Here is a 27,054-nt window from a genome sequence, read left to right as displayed (position 1 = left end):
AAAACCCACTTCCCTAACAAGGAAGATTTAGGGCTTTTATCACAAAATGCAGTTCAAGGAGATGGCTGAAAAAAGGGAAATACATTTGATCCATTTTAACTTTTACCTTGAGCATTCGACTGACAACAGAACACAATGAACAATTCCCCTGAACTCGTGGCCCATGCTTATTCTTCTAAAAATATTCTGCCGTCATTTCAATGATTTTTTTTTTTAAACAAAGGAAAGCAGTTAATATGAAAGACGACTCTGTCTGAAAAATGCCAAGTGTGGCTGACACATCTAAAACATCTACATTGTAGTCACCACTGCAAAAAATTGGCTATCTGGCCAGTAAATATGCACTGCTCTTTAACCCCATTTGAGTAAGCCAATACCATGCTTGCAGAACAGAATGTGTTCTTTTCTTACAGGAAAAAGGAAACATTACAGAAATACTAATTTTCTTCAAGTTAGGCATGCTGGATTGCACCTCAATGAATTTAGGACTTAACTGTGGCCAAAAAGAGTTTGCTAATAGGCATTTTCTTTGCCCTCAGTATTTGCTGAGAAGCTTCTAAGAAAAAATAAGATAAGGTGTAAAAGTGAGTATTCTGAGAAAGGACACATGTACTTCTCCATGACTAACAGAAATCACTGGGATGGTGAGCATATAAGATAACTTCTTCAACTAAATCCCTCCACTGTAGGAGGTCTTGATAAGGGGAATTCAAATGTTCTTTCAATCATTTCCATGATGACAACCTGCAAAGTGCTGATACACAAACTTTCTTTGTCCTCTGACCTTCAAAGACATTAAAGGTGTTAAGAATATTTTAAAAAAAGAAGATGAAAAAAATTAAACCTTGGAATCCTGAATTTTATTTGGAATACCATTTCACCAAAGGAGTCAATACCTTTAGTTAGCTTGATATATAATCAAGCAGAGTAATTTTTAAATTTGGATTTGTCTATGGTTCTAGGTTCCCCAAAATTAATATCAACAGTGTCCTTCTACTAATTATTTATCATAACTTTTATGATTTGGAGTGGATATGAAAGCCTTTCCTTTAAAATTTTTATTCTTTTGGGTTTGTTGTTGTTTTTTTTTTTGCACAGCTGTTGCGGGTTTTTCTGTTTGCTTTTTTTTAAGAGATACAACAGTTTTGAAAAATAAATGCAAAATATTTATGTATTTTTGTATTTTCTTTGAGCAAACCAAAACAAAGGCAGAAATTAAACAATATTTAAGACTGAGTTGCAACTCCTTCCTTTGACAACGATCTGTGGGTTCCTGACTCCCTTCATCTGAATCATTTCCCAAGAGGCACATTAAAAATCTTCCCAGTAATGCTGGACTTGGGTGGCTGGTTGAAAGTTAAGATGAGCAAAGCACATGGGCTCCACCCCAGGATGTTGCCAGATGATTGTGAGAAATGACCTTATGCAGCATTCATCATTCCAGAAGGAGGATGCTGTAAAGCCTGCCCAGATGGCTGTCTGGGACAGAGAGGGAAAAGCAGGATGATGAGGACATGGGAATGAAGTGCTGACGCAAAAAAAAAAAAAAAAAAAAAAAAATTAAACATTTTGCTGAAGCCACAGACTTGGAAGCAACTTCTGAATCTCAGTGATAGCCCGTATATTCTGAAAAAGGGCAGGTTTTAGTGTTAAAGCTTTCTGAAACTGACAGCTCATGTTCCACAGCTCAGCACATGTCCTAGAGAGAAAAAGAAATGAAACAAGCACAGGAGAAGGGAAGGAGATGGGAGAGGAGCACACAGCAAACACCAGGGACAGGGTAAGGCACCTGCAGATTCTGTGACCCCACAGACCCCAGTTCTTCATGGTTTTGGGACAGAACCAGGGCTTTCAGTCAATGCATTCCAAGTGGAAGCAGCCCAAATACCTTGCACAGACAGCAACTTGCTCTCCCTATGTTGATTTTAATGCATTAAGCAGTTAATAAAGGAGTTATTTCTACAATTAAAAAAAGAAAAAAAAATTACTCTAGTAGACAAAAGCTCAATTCCGGCTCCACAGAAAGGGGAAACAAGAAAGAACTAGTAATAACAATAATCACCATGACACTGAAAGGTTTGAGATCCTCTTTTTGTTCATAAACATATTCTGTCTCTTCCCAATTTGATACAGAAACTGTAAGATTTCATAGGTTTATAAATAATCAACTACAGCCAAGACAAGCATCTTACACTATTTTTTGGACAAAAGATTACAGCCACCATTTATTTTGGTGGTCATTAAAAATATCCATAATTTGCATTTCTACCACCTGTATTCAGTACTGTAAAACCAAAAAAGATTTAATTAAGGAACAAGCTCGCAATACTAAATTAGTTTTTCTGGTCCTTTAGAAATAACTTTAAGTGTAGAAAAAATACTCAGAAAAATCCTGAGAAAGGACACAAGGAATCAAATTGGTCAGGAAAACAAAGACAAAGCAACTGAGGTTGAGATTAGCTTTGAATAACTTCCTAAACTCAGCTCAGGAACCTTTTGAAGCCATGTGAAGACAAAGTCTGCAACTCACTGCATAATGAGAACAATGCAAAGGCTACTAAATTAAGGAATTCCCTTTCTACAAAGAAAAGAATTCCTGCCTCTGCCCTCTCTCCACTGGCAACTGAAGACCTGCTTTCCCCACCACCTCCTCCCTCCCCTATGGCATCCCTGCTACACTGCACTACCTACTCGATTACATGTTTATCTTTCTTTCTCCTATTTGAAGAAGGAAACTTTTCACATAAGAAAGGGGAAAAGCTAAAATTCTTTATAACATAAAATTTGCTGTGTTCCCACTGCACTCTTCTCCCACATTTTCCCACAAAAGCATTAAATGAGGCTCAAATGGCAGCTGCCTGTCACAGTCCATGTCACTCTGCACAAGGGAACTGAAGACAGCCTGCTCTGCCAAACAGCCTTGTCCTCTGACAGTCCAGGGCCCCAGATCCTCTTGACAGAAGGATGGGAAAGGGCGAGGCTGGTGAGCTCTGTGCCCTACCACGTGCATGAAGGATGACTTTACTGTTCATTTATAGCACATGAGATCACTTAGCCTGGGCTGTGGTGTTTCCCATCCTGCTGGAAAATATTCACCACCATCTGATTTGATTTCAGCAAACAGAACTCTGTTTCAATCAATACATTTCTCGGAAAGCCAGTGTGAAAGCTACTCTGAGAGTTATGTTTTTCAGAGCAGGAGCTGTGTCTGCCCAAACCTGTGAGCTGCAGCTGAACCAAAGAGTGGGATTTCATGGAGACCACAGTGACGGCTGCTCTAAAGAAGGGTCACATCCCTTTTGATTCTACATCACTTTATTCTTTCTGGGTGCTTTTTCATCATCTGCTTATGCCAAGAAGAGTACAAATTACAAGCAAGACAATTCTTCAAGAGCAAAAACCTAATGTCCCCTTGAATAAATTCAGGCTGCTCTGACGTAGATGCAAAAGACTGATGCCAAAGGGAGGCACATCCTCTGCTCAGGAGGCCAGCTCTGCCTCTCAGGTCTCTCCCACTCCTCCTCAGCAATACAAAGGGTACAGGGATGACTAAGGTTAGCAATGACTTCAGCTGTTGATTTTAAGCAAACTTGAAAACACTTTCATTCTGCTTGCACATAAACAGGCAATTAGAGGTATGTCGCCTAGGCAACAAAACTATTCCCTGGAATTGGCCTGAAGTATTTAGAATGAGTGTTTCCTTCCTATGACACTGAATTTACAGAAAAACACTGGTTCCTCTGAGAATTACAGCATATAAATCTGAAGGTATCAGCACAGAGGTCACAGTTTACTGGAGAAAAGCTCTTTGTTACATGAGTTAAAGATGGATATCATATCGTCTGTGCAATCCCTAATGACCTTGCAAGAAAATCCACCTTTTCAACTCTTCCTCTGGTGCCTGATTTACTTTTGGACAGACAAAATTACTTCCATTTTTTCAACCACTGGGGGCTGCACAGCTTTTGGAATTCTGCTGCAAGTAAATACATCCCTCATGTCGCTTCATCCAAGGAGGAGACTGGATCCTTCCCATCTACTTGGTTCCAGGATAATCACTTCCAGGTTTCCAACTCACCAGAGAAACCAAGATAATCTGTGTGTGCTGTATGGGTTTATCAGGGGCTTTTTTAACCATATCCCAGCCAGGCTTTCTTACCTTCCCAAAGACAAGGTCCTCCATCCCATCACCAGGCAAGGGGAAGAGGTCAGACTCACACCCAGACTCTCTTTTAAGGCCACCCTGTGACGAGGCACAGACGCTCAGCCCATCCTCCAAGAAGTTCTCACATTCTGCAGGAGCAGAGCACAAAGAGTCACAACCTGAGGCTTTCTGCAGCATCCACACATCAGACTCGCATTCTCTCAGTGAACTCCAGGATTTAAAACACACGGTTTTACAAATAAAGCTTTATACATTTGTTCATCTCTCAAAACTGCCTGTGAATTCTCAAATTATTTATTCCAGAGTTTAAAACTCCTTTTTAAGTGCATCATTGAAGTACATGGTGCAAACTGAAATTGTGCATGAAACAGCTGTAAACACTTGTAGCTTGAGGTGCTGATAAATATACTATAGATGAAGTATCCCATAACAGTGCACGTGGGATGTTTCCTATTGATTTCAACAAATGCAAAATTAGATTAATCTTCAATAAATATAAAAATATAACTTGTCAATATTTGCTTTCTTTCTCAAAGAATCAATTCCCTATAAATGCCAAGGTGCTTTTAGTGTGTATTTAGACAATTATTTAATCTCTTCTACACTACTTACTGAAAAAGCACTAGTGTGAATTCCATTACAAGCTTTACTTTTTCAAGATTCAAAAATTAAGTGATTTTTTAAAAACCTTCAGCTTTCGTAACTCCTGACATTAAATATAAGCAAGCTGCCTTTTTTTTTTTTTTTTCAAATGCTTCCAGCTGTTTGCACTGGGTTAATCAGAAGTACAGAACCAGACTGCAGCCCCTGCAAAAACCCTCTTTCCAAAACCTTTAACAGACAAGTATTTGCCTAAGAAATGCCTGTATATACTTTATTTGCTCATCCTTCAGGCAAAAGCATAAATGACAATTTTGGCAAAAATTGAACACTTAAATTTCCCAGCTCAAAATATTTTCTAATTATTAGTATGTTTGTTTGTTTAAAGAAAGGTGCTATTTTGCACCTCCTCTAACTAAACAGATCCAAAATGTGTTCAGCTGTCTGGAGAAGAGCCAGGACAATAAAATATTAGTTCACTCTTAAATTATATCTGACTCCATCCTTGGTGACATCAAGCTTAAAAATCACTGAAAGAATGACAGGTTTGGTAGCTTAAGGTCACCTCTTTGCCTTCCCCATCCTTAATCTGTGCCTGACAGCAGCTATGGAACACCCTGGCCACATCCCAACCGATGGAAGTGACTCCGCTTCTGGAGAAAATAGAATTACTTTGATAGTGGTGGGGCTGACCCCATTTAGGGCAGGGGGAGTTGAAGCCAGTCGGAAACCCCATTACCCTACAGAGGAATTTCCATGCAGTGGAGAATTGGAAAAGCACTTATTGGATGCTGCAGCTGCTCCTGTTCCCCTTTCAGTAAACCTGGAAAATCTGAACTGCTTTTCCATCACCGAGGGGGAGAAGGGAGGGGAGGGAAGAAGGGGGGAATGAAGGGAAAGAAGAGACGGAGTGGCTGTGGGGACGTGGGCCAGGTGCTGTTCATCCAGCTGGCAGCCAGCACAGCATGTCCACAGCCCAGACTGAAAAACAAAGGGGCTCCAGCCACGTTCCACTGGAAAAGCAGCGGGGACAGCTCAGATGTGGATGGATACTTCACCCTGAGGATAACGCATGAGAGGCAGCAAAGCCTCCTCAGGAGGAGCCTGACAGGGGCAGAGGAGAGGAAGAAGCATGAGGAGCAGGGTGATGGGGACCCCTCCACACACCTCAGCTCATTTGTGATGAGAAACTCATTCCCAAGCCTTCTCTTCCCTAAGCTCTCCTTTACTTTTGGTTGGAGGTGTGCATATTTTCTCCATTTTCTCCCTCCCCTTTTCTCAGTTCGCTGGGTTTGTTTTGAATTGCACAGACGCTGCACAAAGCCAGGCTCTGTGTCTCACACCCCTGGCAACACTTCTGTGCATGATATAAAGGCAAAAAAATACAGAAAAAAAAGCTCTAGGAAGAACATTTCCAAGCAATTTCTTCTGTACATTTTCCAAACTCTTGTGTCTTCCAAGCCAGGGCTGAGCCCTTCAATTCCATGCTGATAACTATGTATCTGCTACACTCCTCTGCGCACCTAATTTCAAAAGCAGTGACAGAAAATGAGAAGCTCCAATTCCTGGAGTTACCTTCTAAGATCTGAGGTCTCTGTCCTTGCAAGTCATTTCAGCAGATGAAAAAAGGCCTAATTCCTTATCAAGTACTGTATTTTTAAGTCAGCCACATTGACAGCTTGTGGTTTTATTGCTCTTAAGCGTTGCCAGATTTTTCTTACCCTCTTTATGCTGCCCTGCACCACAGAGCAGCAGGAGGATGCCTGTGTAGTAACCATTATTATTTCTAGAAAAGTCAGAACCTGCATAACCTGAGATCCTTCTGCTCTTCAGGCCATCTGAGAGAGCACATTTACTTAAAAACCTATCTCCTTATGTGTGTGTTACAGACATGTATTACTATAATTATTAATACAAATTTGTATATACAGCTACCTAATTACATAGTGAATATTATGTTTCTATAGTGTAATATTGCATTAGATAATTAATAGGTGTGTAACTGATAGTGATCCATAGGAAGATGTGATTATATATTTGGCAAGTCAAATGAGTCCATGTAGTTTAGCAGACAAATGGTTTGCAGTAACTATTGCCTGAAGCATAAAAATACAGTACCAAGAGGCAAAGGATTCACAGATACAATAGGTAAAGAAGAGACATAGCATTACCATAGGTTCTCTTGTAAAAACACTCTTGAAACAGCTGTTGCTGTTAATGACTCTTCTAAAAAGGGCAGTATTTTTGTTTGGGTTTTTTTAATAAAAAAGCACTTACTTAACTTTGAGTGAGCTAGAACTTCTATTTAGGATAAATCCTTCAAGTCACTAACCCATACTATCCCTTCTGAGCATACAGTCTGAAAGACTGAGTTTAAAATTCACCCTGACACTCAGTAATTTTCTTTCAAGTCTCAGATAAATTGAAGGAGATTTGGGTGAGACCACTGCTCATAAGGACAGCAGGGCAAGAAGCCTCCTCTCCATGAGCAGCCTCAGCAAAGTCCCTATTCAGGGCCCTGATAAATTACTCTATTTGTTTCGAACACGCATAATCCAGTGAAAGGAAATGCTTTTTTTCTTATCTTGGACACCAATCCTTCTTTGAAGCTTGCCCAGACTAGATTTTCTGTCCCAGTGGAAGAGCCAGAAAGCACCAGCCAGCACGCAGGGCTGGGATGGGAGCTTGGCACAGCTGGTGGGCAGGGTGTGGGAACCATGGCTCTGAACAGCCTTCCTGCTTCCTGAGCCTGAAATCATGGCAACTTTCAGAGGGGGGAAAAAAGTAAAAATCTCAAGCCACTCATTTGGGTTGAAATATGGATTTAGGAGTTAAAATTTCTGGCTTTTTTCTTTTATCGTATTATCCTTTTAGCTAGAAACCATGTCTGTGTGCTCCTCACAACATCTTTCAAGCTTATTCAGAAAAAAAAAAGGGGGGGGGAATATCAAAATACTGAAGCACTTGAAATGCAGAGTTATTTGAGAGGGTGACACACCACACAGCTCCCTGCTAGTCAAGTGCTGCAGCCATGTGCTAACAATGAGTCACAGCACAGTCATTACACAGTTTCTTTAATTTATGTGTTTTCCCCATCCAGGCCAGGATGTCAAAAACAGGGAGAAAAGGAGGGATAGAAAAGGTGAGGAGGACAGGGAGAAAAGGTTGGAGGAGGGCTGCTGGTCTGGCTCACCTGGAGAGTCCCGCGTGCGCTTGCGCTCCAGCAGGGAGGGGTCAGGACATGGCTCCAGCGGACACCAGCTCCCACGGTTTATCTGGAAAACACATCACAACACATCAGGGAAAGGCCACTCTCACCAGCACCCCTGTTAGTCTCTTCTCCAATATCCCTCTGCATCAACCAGCAGATAGAGAGTTATAGCTTAATCTTTTCCCAATAATAAAAATGTCAAAAGTAACATACTATTTTATTCTTTTCTGCATCACTAAACAAACCATTAGAATATGCCAAAACCCTTTATTTCTCCATGGAAAGTTTGATTTGAAGGTGGCTCCTGCTCAAGGAAGGAGATCAGAGGGAGGATGAGTCAGTGTTTAAGCTACTAGTAGAGGACTGGCTAACCTTGGCTTCAAGTCCCACCTCCACTTGTAGCGGGACTGCAAGAAAATACTCTTCTGCTTTATGCCTCAGTTCACTACCTACAAAATAGAAATTCCTTACCACCCATACTGCTGTACAGATAATTAGCTCAGAGACAGCAAAATGCTCTGGTGATGTGGAATAGAGGGCTTGGGAAGTGTCCAGGTCATGGTGAGAACCAGAAGCACTTTGGGCTTGCATTAACTGAAATCATGATGATAGAAACGCCCATTTTAACACTAAGACACATCACATGGTTTATTTCAACATCAGCCCTTATCACCTCACCCCGTCCTTCACCCTTTCCATGACTCCAGGTCTTTCAGCAAGGATGACTGATCTGTTCTCAGCCTCCTCCTCCCTCTGCCTGTGCTTTCATCTTTCTCACTCGGGTTATGTTGTCCAACATTTTGACTCAGAAGTCTGCTGCAATATCCACAATCCTTGGCTCATCCAACATTCACTTTCCATCACTTTTGTCTGCAGCTAGCAGATCTGCAAGTCCCTTTAGTCTCTCTGCCATTTCTTTGAGCCAAATGCCTTGACTTACTGTCAAATGCATGCACATCTCACCTGTCCCACACCACAAAACCCAGAAGTTACTTCCCCTCCTGACCTGTCTCAACACAGAGGATCTCACATGTTAAGTTGCAGCTAAAAGAAAGCTACTGAAATGGATGACTTAGCCTGATTTTTTATGACAAATATTTCTCCTACCCTCTCTCTGGCTTTCCTTTTATCTCCTGAAATAATTTCCTTTCCTCCCTTTCAAATAGCAAATTTTTACTATTTACTTTTAGCCTCTGACCTATGTTCAAACCTCCTCCATGATTCTACTCTATTTTTGCAGTCCCTTGCTATATTCCCATCTCTTCAATGTTCTCCTTTCTCCTATGTTATGAAATGCACTGGTTTTGCCTTCTTATTATTTATTTTTTTAAATAAATTAAAACCAAGCCTCTCCTGCCCTTGACCTGACGTGCTGCTTTGACTAATGACCCACGTCCTTGTTTCCTCTCTCACTGAGATCATGGAATGTGTTACTGCAGTCCTTGGCTGGCTCCTCCCTGCTCTGGCTGTGTCCCCTGCCCGTCACCCGAGGGGCTCCTGCCAGCACCTCCTGCTCTCCACACCACACAGGCAACCCTGCACTCCCCCAGACCTGGCAGCTACTTGCTACAGCACATTTTTCTTCCTCAGGCTTTGTCCTCTTCCATACTTGTGCGATGACAAAATGGGGTAGGGAGGGCCTTGGACAGGTCAGCTAGTCCCTGCCTGCTGCGCCAAGTTAGGCTCAATTATCATCTGAGAGGTCCTAATCGAACGTGCCCTCAAAATCCTCCAGTGGAGAGGATGCCATGACCTTCCCCAGTCAGCAGCTCTTGCTGACAGAGACAGGGAAGGAACAGAGAAGTTCTGAGAGGGGAAAAATGAGCAGGAGTTTCCCAGGAGAGGTGAAGGAGATGTTGAGCTCTACCGGAGTCAGGTCTCGGGGTGACCTCAGTGCGTGTCCCACTGGATGTCCCTCCCACCTCCAGGTAATTTTGCAGGCTATTTTCCTTAGGGATAATGTACATTTTGTAGGTCTTACTCCCTGACTGCATTATACAGATATTCACCCAAGACCCCACCACACTTCTTTATGTACACACATCTTAAGATCCCAGTGTTCCCTGAACCTCTGCTCCACACACACCTGTGTATCCATCTTCTCCCTTTTACATACAATACATCCATATTAAATGAGAGGCATGAGGAAAAGAGAAGCAGTTTTCAATCTGAAAAAGGATTTGTAAGCGAAACTTCAAAACAATGGGGTTTTTGCTTTCCAAAGTAACACAAGGATGTTGGATTTTAACTGTTGCATGGACATGGTCATGTTCTGATTCTTTCAACAGAAGACACTCCCTGTTCTCAGCAAGTCTGTGTGGTATCTAACCTTAGCATCTAAACTTAACCACAGAATTTATTCTTTTTTTAGTCTTAAAAGAGATGCAAAGTCAAAAAATACCATTTTATGACTGTAAAGTCAATAAATACCATGCTATTATTCTTTTCTCTCCAGACAAAGCAGAATAAATTTGCACCACACATTCCTACATTTTATTAAAGCCAAATCTAGAGATTGAGGTTGAACACACATAGAAGGACAAATGCAAATGTGCCCAAGTCCACACAAATGAAGGAATGACCTATTTCAGATACAAAATCAAATTCTGTCTCCTTCTGATTGACTTACACCTCCCCCTTTCCTCCTTAAGAAGAGTCTAACCCTTCTTAATTTTAAACAAATCACCATCAAATTCAAAGGAACTGCTCCTGATTTATACTGGTATCCACTACTGGAAATGAATAATTAAACATCCCATTCAATAATTAGCAGTAAGAAAGCAAAATAGGAAGAGGTTCAAGCTGTCTCTTGAATAAGCCATATTAGGCTGAATTAATATTATATATTTTCCTTTAATAGAACCAATTGAGTCATTCACTGAAAATGCATTATAGACATTGGCATTTTTTCAAAAAAAGATTTGAGCATTTTTCCAATTTCCCAGCCAGCTCTCTTCTCAGCCCTGTGGCTTTGCCAAGTATTGAAAATGTCTGCTTTTCTCTATTAAAAAAAGTAATGAGAGAGTAACACTGAGGTTTAAGGTGCTGCTTCAGATATACTTGATAATGTACAAAACAAAACATCAGAAATTAAATATTTATTTCAGTAGCCCTAATTCAGGAAAAATAATAATCACCATCAAAACAAAAACAAAGGAAACCACTACTATATACAAGTATTCCCTAGGCCAAAACGAGCCCAGACAGGCTTTGAGGGAGGTTTAGTGCGTGCTCTCAGGGAACTGGGTGGTCCGTAGATACTCAAAACAGAAACCCCACTATCCACAGCCCAACACTGAGTACTGGGGATCCCTCCTCAACACCTGAATTCTCTTTGTATTTACTCAGGACTAGGGACTTCAGGTACAGACAGTGAGAGCTGGAGAGGAAATTGTCTTTATAAAAGCACCTGAACATCAGGAGCTGGGGAATGCACCAATATGGAGAAATCTGAAATGAGGTTGTCTTGGGATTTTGCAGACACGTTTGCATTGCATGTGAGAAAATTCCTTCCTTTTCCCCCCAGTTTCTTGCTTTGCTGAGAGAAGCCCAACAACAGAACCACAGGCTGGTGGCCACAGAAGATGATAAAAGCCCCACACTTCCTTGCTTGCCACAGGTTACAGCTCATTGATTCCAGGCATCCCAAGTCTTTGCAGTGGGAGCAGAGGGTGCAGTGCTGTTCCAGTGGCAGAGGGAATATGAAACAGCCTCTGGGAACAGAGTTTCAATACACAGCTTTTGAAGAAATGCCAGGAGAGAACCAGCTATTTTTCCATACAGAAGCCTGAATGTGTTTATCTGCAGCTCAGACACAGAATGAATCACGGAAGCACATCCCCAGGCAACCAAAAACTGAATCCTGCAGGACTTTCTGTTTGCCTGTGAAACACCAGCAGGCTAAATGTTCAAAGATGCCTTTAGGACACCAGCTGGAGCTGCGAGCAGCAGATGGTTTCATTGCTCTTTCTGGGCACACACAGGTATTTCCTGACTCGTGGGGACATCTTCCTGCAGACTCTGAACTTGAAACTTGATGTGACTTAATGCAAAAGAAAAGGACAGTGCTGGACAAGCTGTGAGACACCCTGGGCTGAGGTGTCCTCTGTCCCACAGGAACTGTGAGTGATCCCAGTCTCCACTCCCAGGCTCTTCCTTCCTCTCCCCTTGGTCTTGGACAAGGAATTATCTAATCCATTGCAGTGTGGTGCCTGCCCATACAACCAGGCTCAGGACCTCTTTCTCAAAGACATTCCAACAATATCTAGGGCAGAGCCGTGTGCTGGAGGCTCTCTAGGAACAGGCACCTCAGGGGTCAGGGACTACCTGGCTCCTATGTACCTCTCCTGCATCTGCAGCATGGAAAAGTCCTTTTTCTCTCTCTCTGGTTTTATTTTAAGTCTTCTTGCCTTCCATTTCACAATAAAGAGAACACACTGACCTTTCAGGAAATCTTTCGCTGTTGCAAAAGTTTGCACTTGTCAACCTCACTGGCTGTGATATAAATCAACATCTCCAGAGCACAAGGAACCAGATGACTTTAACTTTCATTTCCTAACAGATCCCTGGAGATTCATCTTCCCTCCATATTATTTTAACTTTGTCCTAAATGTGCAAGTTTCCATTTTTCTCCTTTTATTTTCCTCAGCTTCCAGACTATGATCTACCTTGCAGCTAAAACCAGATACTACTGCACATAGGAAAATATTTAGGAGAGTAATTGTAGCTTGCTTGATGTATCATTAAATAATTGTGCACCACACTGAGTAATATCCATTTTAAATGTCCAATGTAGAATAAAAATAGTAGAAAAAAGCAACACTCTAAATTCAATTATAATTAATTTTTTTCATAAGCAGAAATGATACAAGGAATTTTTTTAAAGTTCTATGCATATTGTAATTATTTTCTAGGAATTTCCCGTTCCTGAAAACTTCCTACAGGATTAAAGAAATTTGTACACATAACTGGAATTCAATATTTATGCTGACCAACTTTTAACTTTACAATTCAATTTACAGTGAAATTATCCAGTTGCCTGCAATTCCTGCACTAGAAACTAAAGCAACAGTTGATTTACCCCCTTCACAAAAACCACCTTTCAAGATCCTCCAAAACAGTTTGAAAAGGAGCATGAAGGATGGGGCATCTGGGGAAGGAATTTCCACTGTTTTCCTTCAACATCTGTTACTGCAGAAAGACTCCATACACACAAAACTCACATCAAGAGCAACAATCACTGCTTTGGCAATCATCTCGCCAGACAATATTAAGAGCAGACATATCAATTTGCTTGCAATTTCCACATTTATTTTTTATTTAGGTTATTTTTATAATCTCCCTGTGTATTTTCTTAGCTCTGGGGGACGATATTAACAGGTGGATGCAGAACCCAAAGATATTCTCAAATGTATGCCAAAATGGACAGCACTTGCATTTGTGCAATTATTTCTATGAAGATTTTTTTCTTCTAGCACTGTGAATATGCTACACTGAGTCTTTTATCTTTACAGAGCTGGTGACACAATATCAAGACATTTTTGCAAGGACGTCCAAACTGACCTTTCTCATAGTAACAAGCCAGCAGTCCTATAGAAAACTATATTAAAGGATTTCACCAAAAAAGGCTCCCACAAGCACAGGACATGTTACATGACTGAATAAATTAGCTCTTTATGGTGCAAGAGCAACATTAAATTCCTAGAGTGCATTTATCCCCCTGCAATGTCCCAGCAGGGAAAAGGAACGTGTGCCCCAAGTACATTTTCCAGCCCTTGGCACTGCAATGTCCACCACCAGCAAAACTAAAAGTCAACAGACTTTAATTAAGCTTCAAAAATAACAGCATTTGCTTTCCCAAAAAAACTATCTCTTAGCTAATATGGGAGCCAAATTCCCACAAACATGTATGTGCCTAATGTGAAAACACAGTAATTTAATTTAAGCTGCCCTCCTAGCTGTAATTCTACAGGAGACACAAACAGAAAAACTCAAAAACTCTCTACATCATCCTAAAGACACTTCTCTCCTCCTGTCCTTTAATGACCAGAACAGCATGGACAGATGTCAGATTAAAACTTAGTGATTTTAGGCCCACAAAATTTGATGAACACCACATATCCATCAGCTGGGGATATCCTTTCCCCAGAACAACTCCAAAGAAGGAATGAATTTATTTATGTGTCAATAAAGAAGAAAAATTTCAACATAAAATGTAAGGAAGTCTGGTTTCAGGGACTTCTTCACAGACTGCTTTTAGCTTAGGATGCTGTAAATAGCACTTTGCCTTAGGTAGGCAGGCATCAATCAGAGCATCTTCCCTGGTGCTGGAGTAAAGCTACCAGAGCAGCCAGGAAGAACAACTAATTAATAATGCTGTCCTTTTAATTTCAAAATACCTTGATTAATTATTAATGCTATTTTAAAGTCCATGAATAATGTTCTGATTTTCAGCTAGAAGCTAAACAGGATTGGTTCATCTGAAAAGCTGATAAATCAAACCTCATTGCCCCAGCTGTGAAAAATTTACTCCTGATGCCTACCCTTAACAGCTTCAGCATTCACATACAGAGGTGAAATGCAGATATAGGCAAAAACTGTGAGAAAACATTGCCAGCTGTGGTTACTCAGTCTCCTATTCCCAAAGCAAGCCCAGTTCTTACTTTGTAACTCTGCAAAGCAATGCCTGTTCATCCCCACTGGACGCCTGTCTGACTTCACATGTGTCTGCAAGGTGCCAGCCAGTGTGGTTTTTGTATCCTGTCCGTGTAGTTTTATTTGTGGTAGCAGGCACAACATAAAAATGAGACAGGGCTGCCAAGGCACACATGGGCACACTGAGACTTCCCATTTTGGGCTTGCAATAACACAGCACAGACTGCTTTACCCTGCACGTAGCTGCTCAGAGCTCAGCAAAATGTTCAGACAAGCAGACATCCCACACACCCCACAACTTCTCCCTCATCTGCTACAATGCAAACCCAGCAGGAACAATGACAGCAAATTTTTATGTCATTTCTGCATAATCCAAGCTTCCATGCATTCACTAAGTCCAGGATCCAAGTTCATCGAGTTTGCATTGCTGCAGCAGCCAGTAAAGGACACAGAATATGGAATCATAGAATGGTTTGGGTTGGAAAGCACCTTAAAGATGATGCACATCCAACACCTTTCTCTGGTTGCTCAAATTCCCATCCAACTTGGTCTTGAACCCCTCCAGGAATGGGGCATCCTACAGCTTCTCTGGACAAGCTGTGCCAGGGTCTCATGTCTCTCACAGTAAGGAATTTCTTCCTAGGATGAAGTCCTACGTCCAACAGGGACTGGGACACTGCTGGTAACCTGCTGCCTCTTGCTTTTTCATATGTGGAGAGGAGGAAGAAACTATGCTAAAGCCAAAAATAATTGCGTGCATCAACCCTCAAAATTGCTGAGGTTCATTTTTTTCATAACTTCACAAGCCACTGTTTCAGGCTCAATCTAAACATGGAAAAATTGAGTCTCAAGACAGTGGCCTTTCAGATGACAAAATTATGGGTAGGAACCAAAAGTTCTTTTGCTATTCTGTCTAAGAATGGATGCAATCAACGCAAATATAATCTCATCTATAAACATTTAGTACCCAAATTCTTTCTTCAACACTTGTTCCCATTGTCCTTTTTCAGCAGCTGATTTTCTTTCCTATGTCATGACTGAGTCACCATCCCTGGAGGTATTTAAAAGATGCATAGACGTGGCACTGAGGGACATAGTTTAAAGGTGGACTTGACAGTGCTGGGTCAATGGCTGGCCTTGATGACCTTAAAGGTCCTTTAAACCTAAAGAATTCTATGATTACTGAGTTCCCTACCTTAAAATGAAGCAAAGAACATATTAATCTACTACTCAAGAAATTACAGTTTGCCTGAGTAAACCTGCAGCCAAATTGAAACCTGTTTGGTGCTTTGCAGGTATCTTGTTAAAATTTCATCAGTTCAAACACTCTTGATGGATCCAATTTGGGTTTGCTTTTTTCTAAGGACATGTACTTGCTATTCAATATTTAAGAAACCCTGTCCTCTTAACTCCCCAAAATACAATGGCCTAGATAAGGTATGGTTTTATTTCAGTATTTTAATGAAAACCAAACCCAACAGAAACCCCACCCCCAGCTCCCTCATTAAGGGCCTGATCCAACTCCCATTAACGTCAAGAGATGATCTGCCACTGACGCACTCAAGCGCTGGCTTGGATCCCTAGGTCATCAAAATTCAATTTCATCTACCAGTTAAGTTATAGAAACCAGAGAAAATATGAAGGATGACTGAAAATTGGGCTAGAGTTGATTGTAGCTGTAGCTGTCACCAGCACCCTCTTATTTTAAACATCTGCAGGCTGTACAGCCCATGTTGGGAGCAGCAATGCGTGCACACACGCACACATATATGGACACTGAGTCATTTGCAGGAACAGACAGTATAACCCACAGTTCTGAAACTCAATTAGGAAAATACCAGTTGGAACTAACAAGAGCCACATTTTGTTATAAAATCTAAGCTTTTCTGAACAAAAACTAATTTAAGGAACTAATTACATCAGAAATACTGAAGCTGGATAATTCTAGTGAATTGTATTTCAACACAGGCATTCAGATACTCTTCATAAAGAAAAAGATTGTGCTTTTTATGGGCAACCAAAATTATCAGAGGTACCAGGTCTCCTCCCAAGAATTATTAAGAATTGTGCACACACTATTTCTTCCACAGAAATAGTGTGTGCATAATACAACAATATTTTTAATGACTCATACTGTGTCTATAGACTTATTATAGTGGGATTCAATCCCCAACCAGCATTAGTAACATCAGTTCTAAAATACTAAAAAAATTGAGCTGGTAGAGAAAACAACTTACAGCTATCTGTGCCACCAGAACCACTGGGTACATTGAATTAAAGGAAAACACTTTCATTCATAACAAAGCAAGGTAACAAGAGCTAGGTTTATTTTAGTGCAGATAAAGTAGAACAAGAATTAATTGAAAATAAATTTGTTATATATTCTTGTCTTGACTTGGAAACAACAGCATGAACCAAAAATCATAAAAAAGGAAGCCATATGATCATGTAGAATCCCACTGCTACAGCTAAGAAGAGAAAAGAGAAAAAGGGAGAGGGAAAGGAAATGCTCTTCCAGAAGTTAAGATCTCTGAATTGGGCTGTGTTTTGCAGTCCCTCTGGCTTCTCTCCTATTTCCATCCACTCTGCCAGGAAACTGCTGAAGCTCCACAAAGCTGTTACAGAGACAGGACATTCCCAGACTGCCATTGTGCCATTTGGTGGAGCACTTGCTAATTTTAGATTAGAGGAGGAACACACTGGGACAATTAGCCAAGAGCCACTCCTGATTCTTGCTCCAACCCATCCTCAGACAAAATCAAACCCAAACAACAAGACTGACAGCAACCCTTCTAACACAAACCAAAAACAGAGGCAAAGGAGGATCCACCATACTTTTTTTTTTGGCAGAATGCATCTTTTGGGGAGCATGTGCTTTTCAATCTCAAAAGCAAGCACTGGAAATGGAAACCATTTTCCCGTCACACAAAAAACCCACCTGGGATTTCAAATCAGGGACTGTTTAAGGGCAGAGGGCAGGGAAGATGGCCAGGGAGCTCTCCCAAAGAGTGCATGCCGCAAGAGATTATCTAGTTGCAGAGATAATAATATTTGACATGATATGGTTTGATAACACTCAAAACCACCTCCATGCTGAAGGGCAAGAGCTCTTCTACCTGTCCCTCCCCTCTGCATCACCCCGAGGGACACGAGTACAGCAAGGAACAGACTGACCTGGACATAGGGAAGGGAACCCATAAATAAATATATACAAACATCATACCTTTAACAACACAACATCTACAGTCCTGTCCACCTTGGAAATGTCGCACAGGCTGTATCGCCTCTTGTGGCGTTCGTACATTTTGTCCAAAGAGCTGGGAGCAGAGCAGCAGAGCCCACCATGAACCCTGGGCTCACCACAGCCCCAGACCTCTCACATCCGTGCTCAGAGGAGTCCCTGTGTCTCAGCACACCAGCCTGCCCGAGCTTCTTAACAGGAAAGCGAAAATCCCAGCGCTGCGCCCAGCTGATAAAGTCTTCTTGGAACAGATTTGCTTATACAGGCAATGCAGGAACTTATAGCAAACAAAAGATATTTGAAGACAGCTTTATACATATAGGATTATTTTTTTTGCAACTGCTAAGAATGGTATCAGCCTTCCTGTTACAGTAGTAATTTAAAAAAAAATGTTTTCCAGACAACTTTGATATCCAAAAAGCACGAGAATGAAACTCCTGCCCGAAAAGAGAACAAAAGCCAGATGTGTGCAGCAGGAATACTGACACTCCAAGTGGAAATGCAGAAGGTAGGCTCAGCCACGATGGGTCTAATTCAGGAAGAAAACAAAAACAAACCAAAAAACCAATCTCTGTATCCAGCGCAAATACTGTCACCAAAGCGGTTTGTTTTTCACGCCCTCATGCACTGAAAGAAACAACAAAAAAGTACTTTCCTCCTTCCGAGTCAGTTCACTGTTCACCGGGCAAGACGGCTTGGCTTTGCGTTAAGTTTAAATTTCTAATGACAGCACTGGGCAAAAGGAAAGAAAATAATGAAATAAAGCCACTCCCTCCTGATTTGGGCTGGGACGTCACTGCTTGCCTTTTTAGTCCTGCACCAGTGTTCTCCCGGCTTTCAAATTTACTTTGCAGTTGTGGGAGCATGATTCACAGAGAGGAAAAAAAAAAGAGGAGGGAGCGGGGGAAGAAAAAGAAAAAGCAGCAGCTTTTCATTGCCAGCCTCTTCCACCTCTGGCTGCAGGCACTTGGTGTGTTTGCTCGGTCCAAAACGAGACTGGGAGCAAAGGGATGTGTTTTTCGAGAGGTAAAAAGACTCTTCCCACTCCCCCAGGCCAGGTGAATGAAAGACAGTTTCAAGGTTAATGCTTTCCTAAACCAGGAACGGAAACTTATGATTTAATCAGCACACATGGAAAAAAAAAAAAAAAGGAAATCAGCCATTTATTTTTTTCTTGGTTTGTTTTCAACACAGAGCAAAGATCTCAGCAACTAGTTGTCTAGAAAATACAATCTTCCCTCTTCTATTCTAGCCTGAAAGGGAGAGCTTTTTTTCTTGAGGGGTGAGGGGGAAAAAAACCCTAAAGTTTTTTGTCTTTCTAATGCCGGGGCCAGCGCGCGTCTCTCTGCTCTCAATAGCTCATTCACATCAGCTGGGCCCTGCATGCTCACTGCCACATGGTTTCCTGTTTTCAAACTGCCCCCTTGCAGCCCCCTCTGCTTTCCACCCCACCCTGACCTCTCCAGGGATGAAATCTTTCCATACTTCCCTGGCTTTAGACATTCTCTCATTCACCGATTCAAAAGGGAATGGGGGCGGTTCAAAAACGCAAGGGAAAAAAAGAGAGAAGAAAAGGGGAAGCAAAGTTTTCGGAGACTGGGAGTTTGTAGCGACCAGAACTTGCTGCTTTGCTAGACGGAAAAGCTGAAAATGCAGCACTTTTTAATCCCAAGCTACAAAGCAGAAAACACAGAATTGGAAACAGCACTTATCAACCCGAGGTTTGACTGCCGACCTCCAACAGCCACTCTCGGCAGCGCCAGCAGAACTGGCCCACCTCCTGCTGCTGGGATTTGCTCCGCTCCTGGAGCTTAGTTAGGGGGTTGTAGGTCTTTTCATCCAGTCCTGTAGGGTGGTCCCGACTCCATGGTTGTATAAGGAGATTTGTGGCCACCAGCTCAAACTCTGGCAAAGGTGACTCAAACCCTGCAGCCTACTGGAACGGATAAAATGCAAGTTCTCGGCATCTGAACGCAAGATGAGCCTTCCAAAGGAGACCTAAACCCATCTGCTGCCAGCAAGCCCTCCAGCTTCTCTCTTCCCAGTGCCACCCAGTGTTCTGACTGCCTGAACACACTGCACCACAGCCTGCCTGTGAGTAGCACAGGAACTGACTCCCTTCCGTGCCTGTTCGGTAAAACACCAAAACGCAGGAGTTTACAGAACCACCACAGGCTACTGTGAGCTCCTGGATGTGCCACCCCCCTCTGTACAGTCAGACTACACAAAAGCACACCCTGCACATTTAGCAGACTCGGTAACCAAGCAAAGGGCTTCTCCTCCTGAGATGGATGACACAGTGGCCAGCCCTGGCACAAAGGCTGGCCTTGGGCCTTGCACCTGAGCGTATCCTCAGGCGCTGGAGGAGGCTGGGACTCGCAGCAGGTGAGCTCTCCCAGTGAGGGACACAGGTACACTCTTACCTAGTCAGTGCCAGGGTCTCCCCACACTTCCCTTATGCTCCAGTCTCTCCCTCACATCCCAAAGCTTCATCTCCACCACACCACCAGCTGAACTGAGGAGGATTCCTCTACGAGGCTGTCTTACAGCTACAATCCCTGGCTCAAGATCTCAGCCAATGACTCCGTTCTCTCCAACAATGAGCAGAGCTTCTGCTTTCAGTATTGGGACACACACAATGTGGCAGTACTTTGGGGACTTTCTGGAGCCACCAGTTTTCTCCACAAGTAATGAGTCCCAGCAGTCATGTGCCCATCGAGACAAGGAATCAGAAATGGCTGTGACAGCATTCCAGCCCTTCAAACATACCATAAAAGGTATGTTTGAAATTTCCTCAAATCTAAATTTACAAGACAGGAACCCACAAACAAAGTATGTGAATTTAGTTCAGGTGTAGGAATTTGCAACAGTCACAGTGTCTTAATGATGCTCCAATGTTTCATTATGGAGCACCTTTTTTTTTAAAGTGATATAGCAGATAGATTTAATCAATTTAATTACAGCTGCTGGTATACCCAGCCAAAATTTAGCCTAACAAGAACTGCACAGCTCTGCGCAGACACTCTACTTAAAGCACTTCACCTTTGATCCACAGAGTTCCTCTGGCAACCAGAAAGAGATGTCCAGCTGCAGGGCTCAAGGGATGCCCACCTTGCAGAGGAGGTGAGCATCACTAACTGTGACAGTGCATCTTCCACAGAGATGCAAGATGGGACCGACTTGCAGCTGCAACAACACCCACTCCTTCAAGGCTCACATTACCTCACCCTTCTTGCAGGTAAGGGGAAATAAGAAACATCTCCCATCAAAGCAGATGGGAGACACGCTGGGAAATGCGCAGCTTTCACAGCAGGAGGCCAATTTTCCTGAGCTATGCACAAACATTTTGGGATGGCCAAAAGCCACAAGTAAACCAGCGGGGGCTTTCGTGGGGCAGAAAGGAACAGAAATCTCATGTGGAAGGTGCAGACAGGTGGAGAGAAGCAGGCAGGGAAGCTACCAGACCCACAGCAGGCTGGGTGACTCTGGGCACAGGATGTGTCCCAGGACTTGGTGCATGTCCTGTGAATCAAGATGATGACCTGCCCTACTCATTAGTTATGTGTCGAGATCTAGTAAAGATTGTCAGTTGATCTCCTTGACTCCCCTACACCTTCAGCCACAGAGGGAAAGAATCAACACACACCAAGAAAAAAATAACTCCTTCTCTCCCTTCTCTGCTTCTTTTTAAATTTAAGCTTCCAAATCCTTAATTTGTTCCAAGAGTTTTTTCTGTAGTTATGTTCCTGACTCACAGCAAAGATCAGGGGGTCGGTGACGACTACAGACACCCAAAGTGCATCTCATCTTCATTTCCAGACTTTGCTGTTGAAGGAAGGTGGGGGAGGAGGGAATATAATATAAACAAGTAGAAGATAATGTGCCAGACACACTCTCCCTTGGGAGACCATCACCCTCTTCCCACATTAGGTGGGGCTTTTGCTGCATTGTTTCAGGCTAGAAATCTTGCCTTGCACACAGCCTGCCATCCACACAGGCACTGCCAGGCAGACACAGAACACGACTCAGCCCGGACGGAGCAGAACAAAGGCTTCCAGTCTCTTTTGTCCAGCTATTTAGGCAGTCCTTGAACGCCATAAAAATGTTTAGACAGCATATAGCATTTATGCTCTGAAACACAATTAAACAGATGATCAGAAAATAAAGATTAAATTTGAAAAACCTACTCTAACAAGTAAATAATTCTCTCTTTTTTTTTGTGAGTTGCTCAAAATGGAGAGGAGACATGAGCAGCAGCCCCGACCACCAGCTGCTGATGCGACAGTTCTGGGTTCCTTATTGAAAACATCTGGAAGCTCTGAGCCACTTTGTGCAGCCAGGAGTTTGAAACTATCCAATCATTTCATATCCAAACCCAAGTCCAGCGCTCCGGATTTCAAGGGAAGGAAAAGAGGGGGGAAGAAAAAAAAGAGCAACTGCACTTGATCACGCCATATGATCTGTAACTCATCCAGATAAAACTCCTCCTCCTCCTCCACCCGCTAACAGACCTCTTAATGACAAGGAAATCATGGTTATCCTGAAACAGACTGAACTATTGTTATCTGTTTCAAATTACTTTTGCCGTATCGTTATGAAACACTGCAATGATGCAATCTGCAGAAATACTCAGGCACATTAACTTTTTAAACCACGACTCTGATAGGAACTAATGGAGCAGTAGATGAAAGGGAAAAATTCTCCTGTTTTAAGCAAGGCAAAATCCACTTTTGGGCATTAAAACGAGGTGATAATAAATTCATCAGACAGTAAGAGAGAAGAATTATAATTTCAATTGCTCTTTTCTTAAAAGAAAGCAGCTTTTTGGGAAGGCTTTTTAAAATTTTACATTTCTGGCTCTTGCAAGGATAGACAAAACAAATCACTTTTTTCCTAAAACTAAATAAGGCAAAGAAAATCTGTACTCTAATGCTGCAAAGCCTGTAAGAGGAGCACGTCCAGTCTGGAAAGGAGAGCACATCCATCCTGTCTGCTGGGAGGGAGGTCAGTGCCCACGTGAGACCAGACCAAGATGGACACTCAAATGTGGATTCTGAAGAACCAGGCTGCTGGTTGACCACAGCAAGCGCTCACACCACAGACCTTGGCCAAGAGCCCTGGATATCTCATGGCATTTCTCATGATTGCAGGAGCACTGCAACACTGAGAGGAGTTTAGTGGCTGACCCAGTCCCACTGTGCCTGTCTGTCTGCATCCCTGTGGGGTGGTGGCACTTCAGTCCAGAGCTGCATCCCTCTGGCCATGGCACGATCCACCAGTGTCCCAGCAAGCTACAAGTGGCTTCAAAAGGCTGGCTGTGATTTTGAATTCCCCTACAAGTTCGGGCACGGAAAGAAAAGGAGTCACAGAGAGGGACATGGACAGTCCCCCACCACCTGTGGCAAATCCACGCTACTCTTAAGGGAGAAAGTCAGTGATGCAGAAATAAACCTTCACAATCCTAGTCCTAAAACACCTCCATATTCATCAGTTTGATTTAATCCTTGGGCCAAATCATCCACAGTATCAATACAAGTTTTATTTTCCAGCCTAAGACTCTCCCAAAACTTCCCTATTTAAATCATACATTCACACTAAGGTCTGGAGAGAGGCATTTCCTCACAGAGCAATGCTTTGGGACAACACGACTGGGCTGAATTTAACATCAAACAATCCACTGTCCAGCTGCAGCCTCTGTTGAGCTCAGACAGAACCAGACAGAAACAGCTGAAGAGCCGTGAGGGAACGAGAAGGGCTTGGAAAGCTGTCAGACACGGATATATGGAGCACATGTTTTGAGAAAATACAAAAACACCTTGAGAGACCTTCAGCCACTTCCTGACCTTCCCTTTTTCTAATATTTCTCAGAGACTCAGTCTACATTTTTCAGGAATTTCTATTGTCCAAACAACCTTTAGAAAAATGCTGAAGTTTTGGTCAGCCACAGAGCATGCCTGAACATCCTTCCAGAGGAAGTCAACTGCCCATCTTACAGCTCCCAAATGGCTACAGGAGAAACACAACCCACTCAAGAGATTAGCAACCCCTCAGCTGACTCTACATCACTTTGCAAGATCTGCTTCTTCCTTTACCAAAAATAACTGCAGTTGGGATGTCTAGCTGGCTGAAGTGCTGTGGGATCTTGGAGCAGCCCACAGATATTTATTCAGCGTGTTATGGGAGTTGAGAGAAATACTTCTGCTGTCAAGCACTGGACATGTTGCTTTGCTCTGTGAGTTTCAACATCCTGAAAATAGGGAATGGAAAACATGAGTGGATAAAGCAGGAACAGTCCCAAAAGAGGCTGTCAAGGAGCACCTGAGCTATGAACTGCAGCAACAGATCAGCTGCACGTCCCGTGTGTTCTCCTGTCAGCTGCTCCCGTGCTCAGGCTCTTCCCACCAGGGCACGGGGTCTAATGACTTACAGACTGGGTCAAACACAAAAAAAAATGGGGACTTTTGTAAAGAATAACACAATTTGCAACCAAAACAAGTGGATGGAGGATAATATAATAATATATTATAATTATGCTTTCATTTCACAGCTGGCACAGCCCAGCCTGGAGCTGCTGATGAAGAAATCACGCTCACTTCTCTGATCTCATCCAACACTAAAGTTGGTCACTATAGATTTGCTCATGTTTTCCTTTATGGTTTTCAGTTGCTGTCAATAAACATGTAAATTTTACATGCACACAATGAGTGATAATCTTTGCTAATTACTATGATTCTCCTATAAAGGAAGGATTACAGTACTGGAAATCTGGGAAGATAACGACATAAATAAAAGTATTTAAGATAGCAAATTGCATTTATAGGAATTTTCAAACCACCATAAACATTATACAAGTCCCTAGAAATAGGTTTGCACAGACCATCCCTGAAATACCTGAAGGCCTGCTCAAGCCCAATCAAGCAATGCCTAATAATTTGTCCTACAGAGGAATTATGAGATCATTGCATTTGTCTCAAATGCAAGAAAAAGGGGATATTTCATTATCTGTAAAGCTTACAAATTCAAAAATCAAAGGACTTTTTCATTTTTATATAATCCAAAATAAAAAAACATATTCTGAAATGATTGGGATAGATACAGGATACAAGAAAGTACTGATTTATACAACTAACAACACATTCTGCTCCCCCATAACAACACATTCTAGAAAGACTGAATCTCTGCAGTTCAAGATATGAGGTTAAAAATTAGTTCAAGTTTTTGTGCAGGAAAACAAGGCACCTCACATTTCCAGAGTGCAGGAAACATCCCTGTGCTCTGAAATGATCCCCACTGCTGTGGGCAGATATCGCCTGAGCCACTCCAGGATGCCTCAGCATGACACGAGAGCAGTGCCATGAAATGCCTGGTGGATGGTTCTAGCTGATGAATTATGTCTTTAGCTAAAAACAGAGACAGGGCAGCAGATTATGTAGATGAATTGGCGGATAAAGCCCAACAAAAATGACGCATGGCATGAGTGAGTGAAATTAATGGACAATATAAAAATGACACATCTTGAACTGAGGAAATTATTCAACTTTTACCATTCTTTCATGCCTACAGTTTAAGGCACTGTAATCTAACTGAAAAATAGAGACGGGTCATTCAAATGAATAAATCATGCCAGAAAATGATTCAGTTTCCCTTCTTTTATTTTTTAATTTTTTTTTTTTCCTTTTTAACTGAAGTCCCTAGGACTCAGCCCTTTGGAAGCCCACATGACCCAGTGCATTGTCCTGGCCAGGCACACTGTCAAAAGGGAAAAAGTTATCTTTTCTTTCATCTTGTAATTGAAAATCTGGGAGGAGAAGTGTTGGGAAAGCAGAGCACTGTGCAAAGGCACCCATCATATTCCCAGGTCAGCTTTTTGCTTGGCTGCTAATGAAGGCAGTGGATTGAGGACACTGTGGCATTTGTTTTGCCCTTCCAATTTTTCTGTTTGCTTTGTGGGAAGGAGGATCTCAGTCCACACGGGTAACTGAGATGCTCTGAGGGCAGCCAAGCCCCTCTCCCAGCAATAACAGCCACTCCAGATCACCCTCCTACCTACACCCGCACTCAACCAATATTTTCGTGCCCTCTCTCCATGCATTTGGAAACCTGAAATGAAATCCAATGCAAACTTTGAGAGGAGGCATTTGGAATCCAACTCCTGCCTGGGAGGTCTGCTTTAGGACCACATGAGTATTCCTTTGCTCACTGTTTTATCCGTTTCCCTGGTAGTCCTCTGTAAAGAATATTAAACAAACATGTCTTTACAGCTCAAGAGCCCAGGAGAGAATGTTGACCCTGTGGAAAAAACCTTGGTTTTATCCATTTTTACCCCACTTTCATCCCTCTGGACTAAGGATGTATATACAAGGGTAAGGATTCATTGGGTCCACAAAGCCATCACTAAGGAGTGCTACATCAATCCAGGCTGAGTATGTTCTCCCTTATAGCCTGATTTTAGAAAGTATTTTTAAAGGAATTTCAAGGCATAAAACATGTATAATTTCAGCCAGATACGTGGAAGCATCACCATTAGTAAGGAATTTTCTCAACAGTTGATGCTGTTCCAGAAAAAGAATAAAATATTTATTCTAAGGTTATAAACTAACATATCCTACACCTCTACCAGCTTTTCAAAGATCCCTTTACAGTAACATTTGTTGTTGCAAGGTTAAATCCAAACTGGAATAATGGGTCCCAAGCCCTGCTCCTGTGTCTCTCCACTCAGCTAAAGCTAGGCAATGTCCCTGCAGACACAGGGAATGTCAGCACAATACAGGTGCTTTAGGAAAGTTTTAATTGCTGAGTTTTTGTGCTCCCTTCTCTCATTCCCCACCTGCCAGAGATGATGCACTTCCCTATCTTTAACAGCTTTTTTCAATAGATAAATATATTTAAGACAATCGATGATGATAAATGGCACCAAAAATGTCAAAAAGCAGCATTTATTATATCCTGCTATTTCCCTGAGTTATCCTTCTGATTTGGACTGTCCCAGGAGCTGCAAATTGCTGTGCTGCAGATAAAGAAAATGGAGCATCTGAGATTTCTCACCAGTGACTTCAAGGAAAGAGTTGGTTTTGTTTTCTTAGGAAGAAAGGGGAAAGTTTATGAAGCTTTCTCTTCAGCTTAAAATCCAAAACATTTACAAGAATCAAGAGCACAAAAGCTTGCAGATAACCAGCAGAATTG

The 27,054-nt window shown here is 42.2% G+C and overlaps 1 protein-coding gene across 1 annotated transcript in view; it reads right to left on the bottom strand.

Annotated features, from left to right (window-relative positions):
• AKAP13 (A-kinase anchoring protein 13) overlaps window positions 1–27,054 on the bottom strand; it is a 206,565-nt gene that overhangs the window by 53,170 nt on the left and 126,341 nt on the right. The window contains exons 11-12 of the mRNA XM_041468849.1: window positions 7,959–8,040; window positions 4,160–4,293 (exon numbers count right to left, since the gene is read on the bottom strand). Of these exons, the coding sequence (XP_041324783.1) occupies window positions 4,160–4,293; window positions 7,959–8,040 (216 nt within the window). The remainder of the gene's footprint in view (window positions 1–4,159; window positions 4,294–7,958; window positions 8,041–27,054) is intronic.

This window comes from Pyrgilauda ruficollis, unplaced genomic scaffold (assembly GCF_017590135.1).
Source record: "Pyrgilauda ruficollis isolate IOZ18807 unplaced genomic scaffold, ASM1759013v1 scaffold23, whole genome shotgun sequence".
Taxonomy (NCBI): Eukaryota; Metazoa; Chordata; class Aves; order Passeriformes; family Passeridae; genus Pyrgilauda; species Pyrgilauda ruficollis.
The sequence above is the reverse complement of the archived record's forward strand: the minus strand, read 5'-3'. Positions and strand labels throughout refer to the sequence as shown.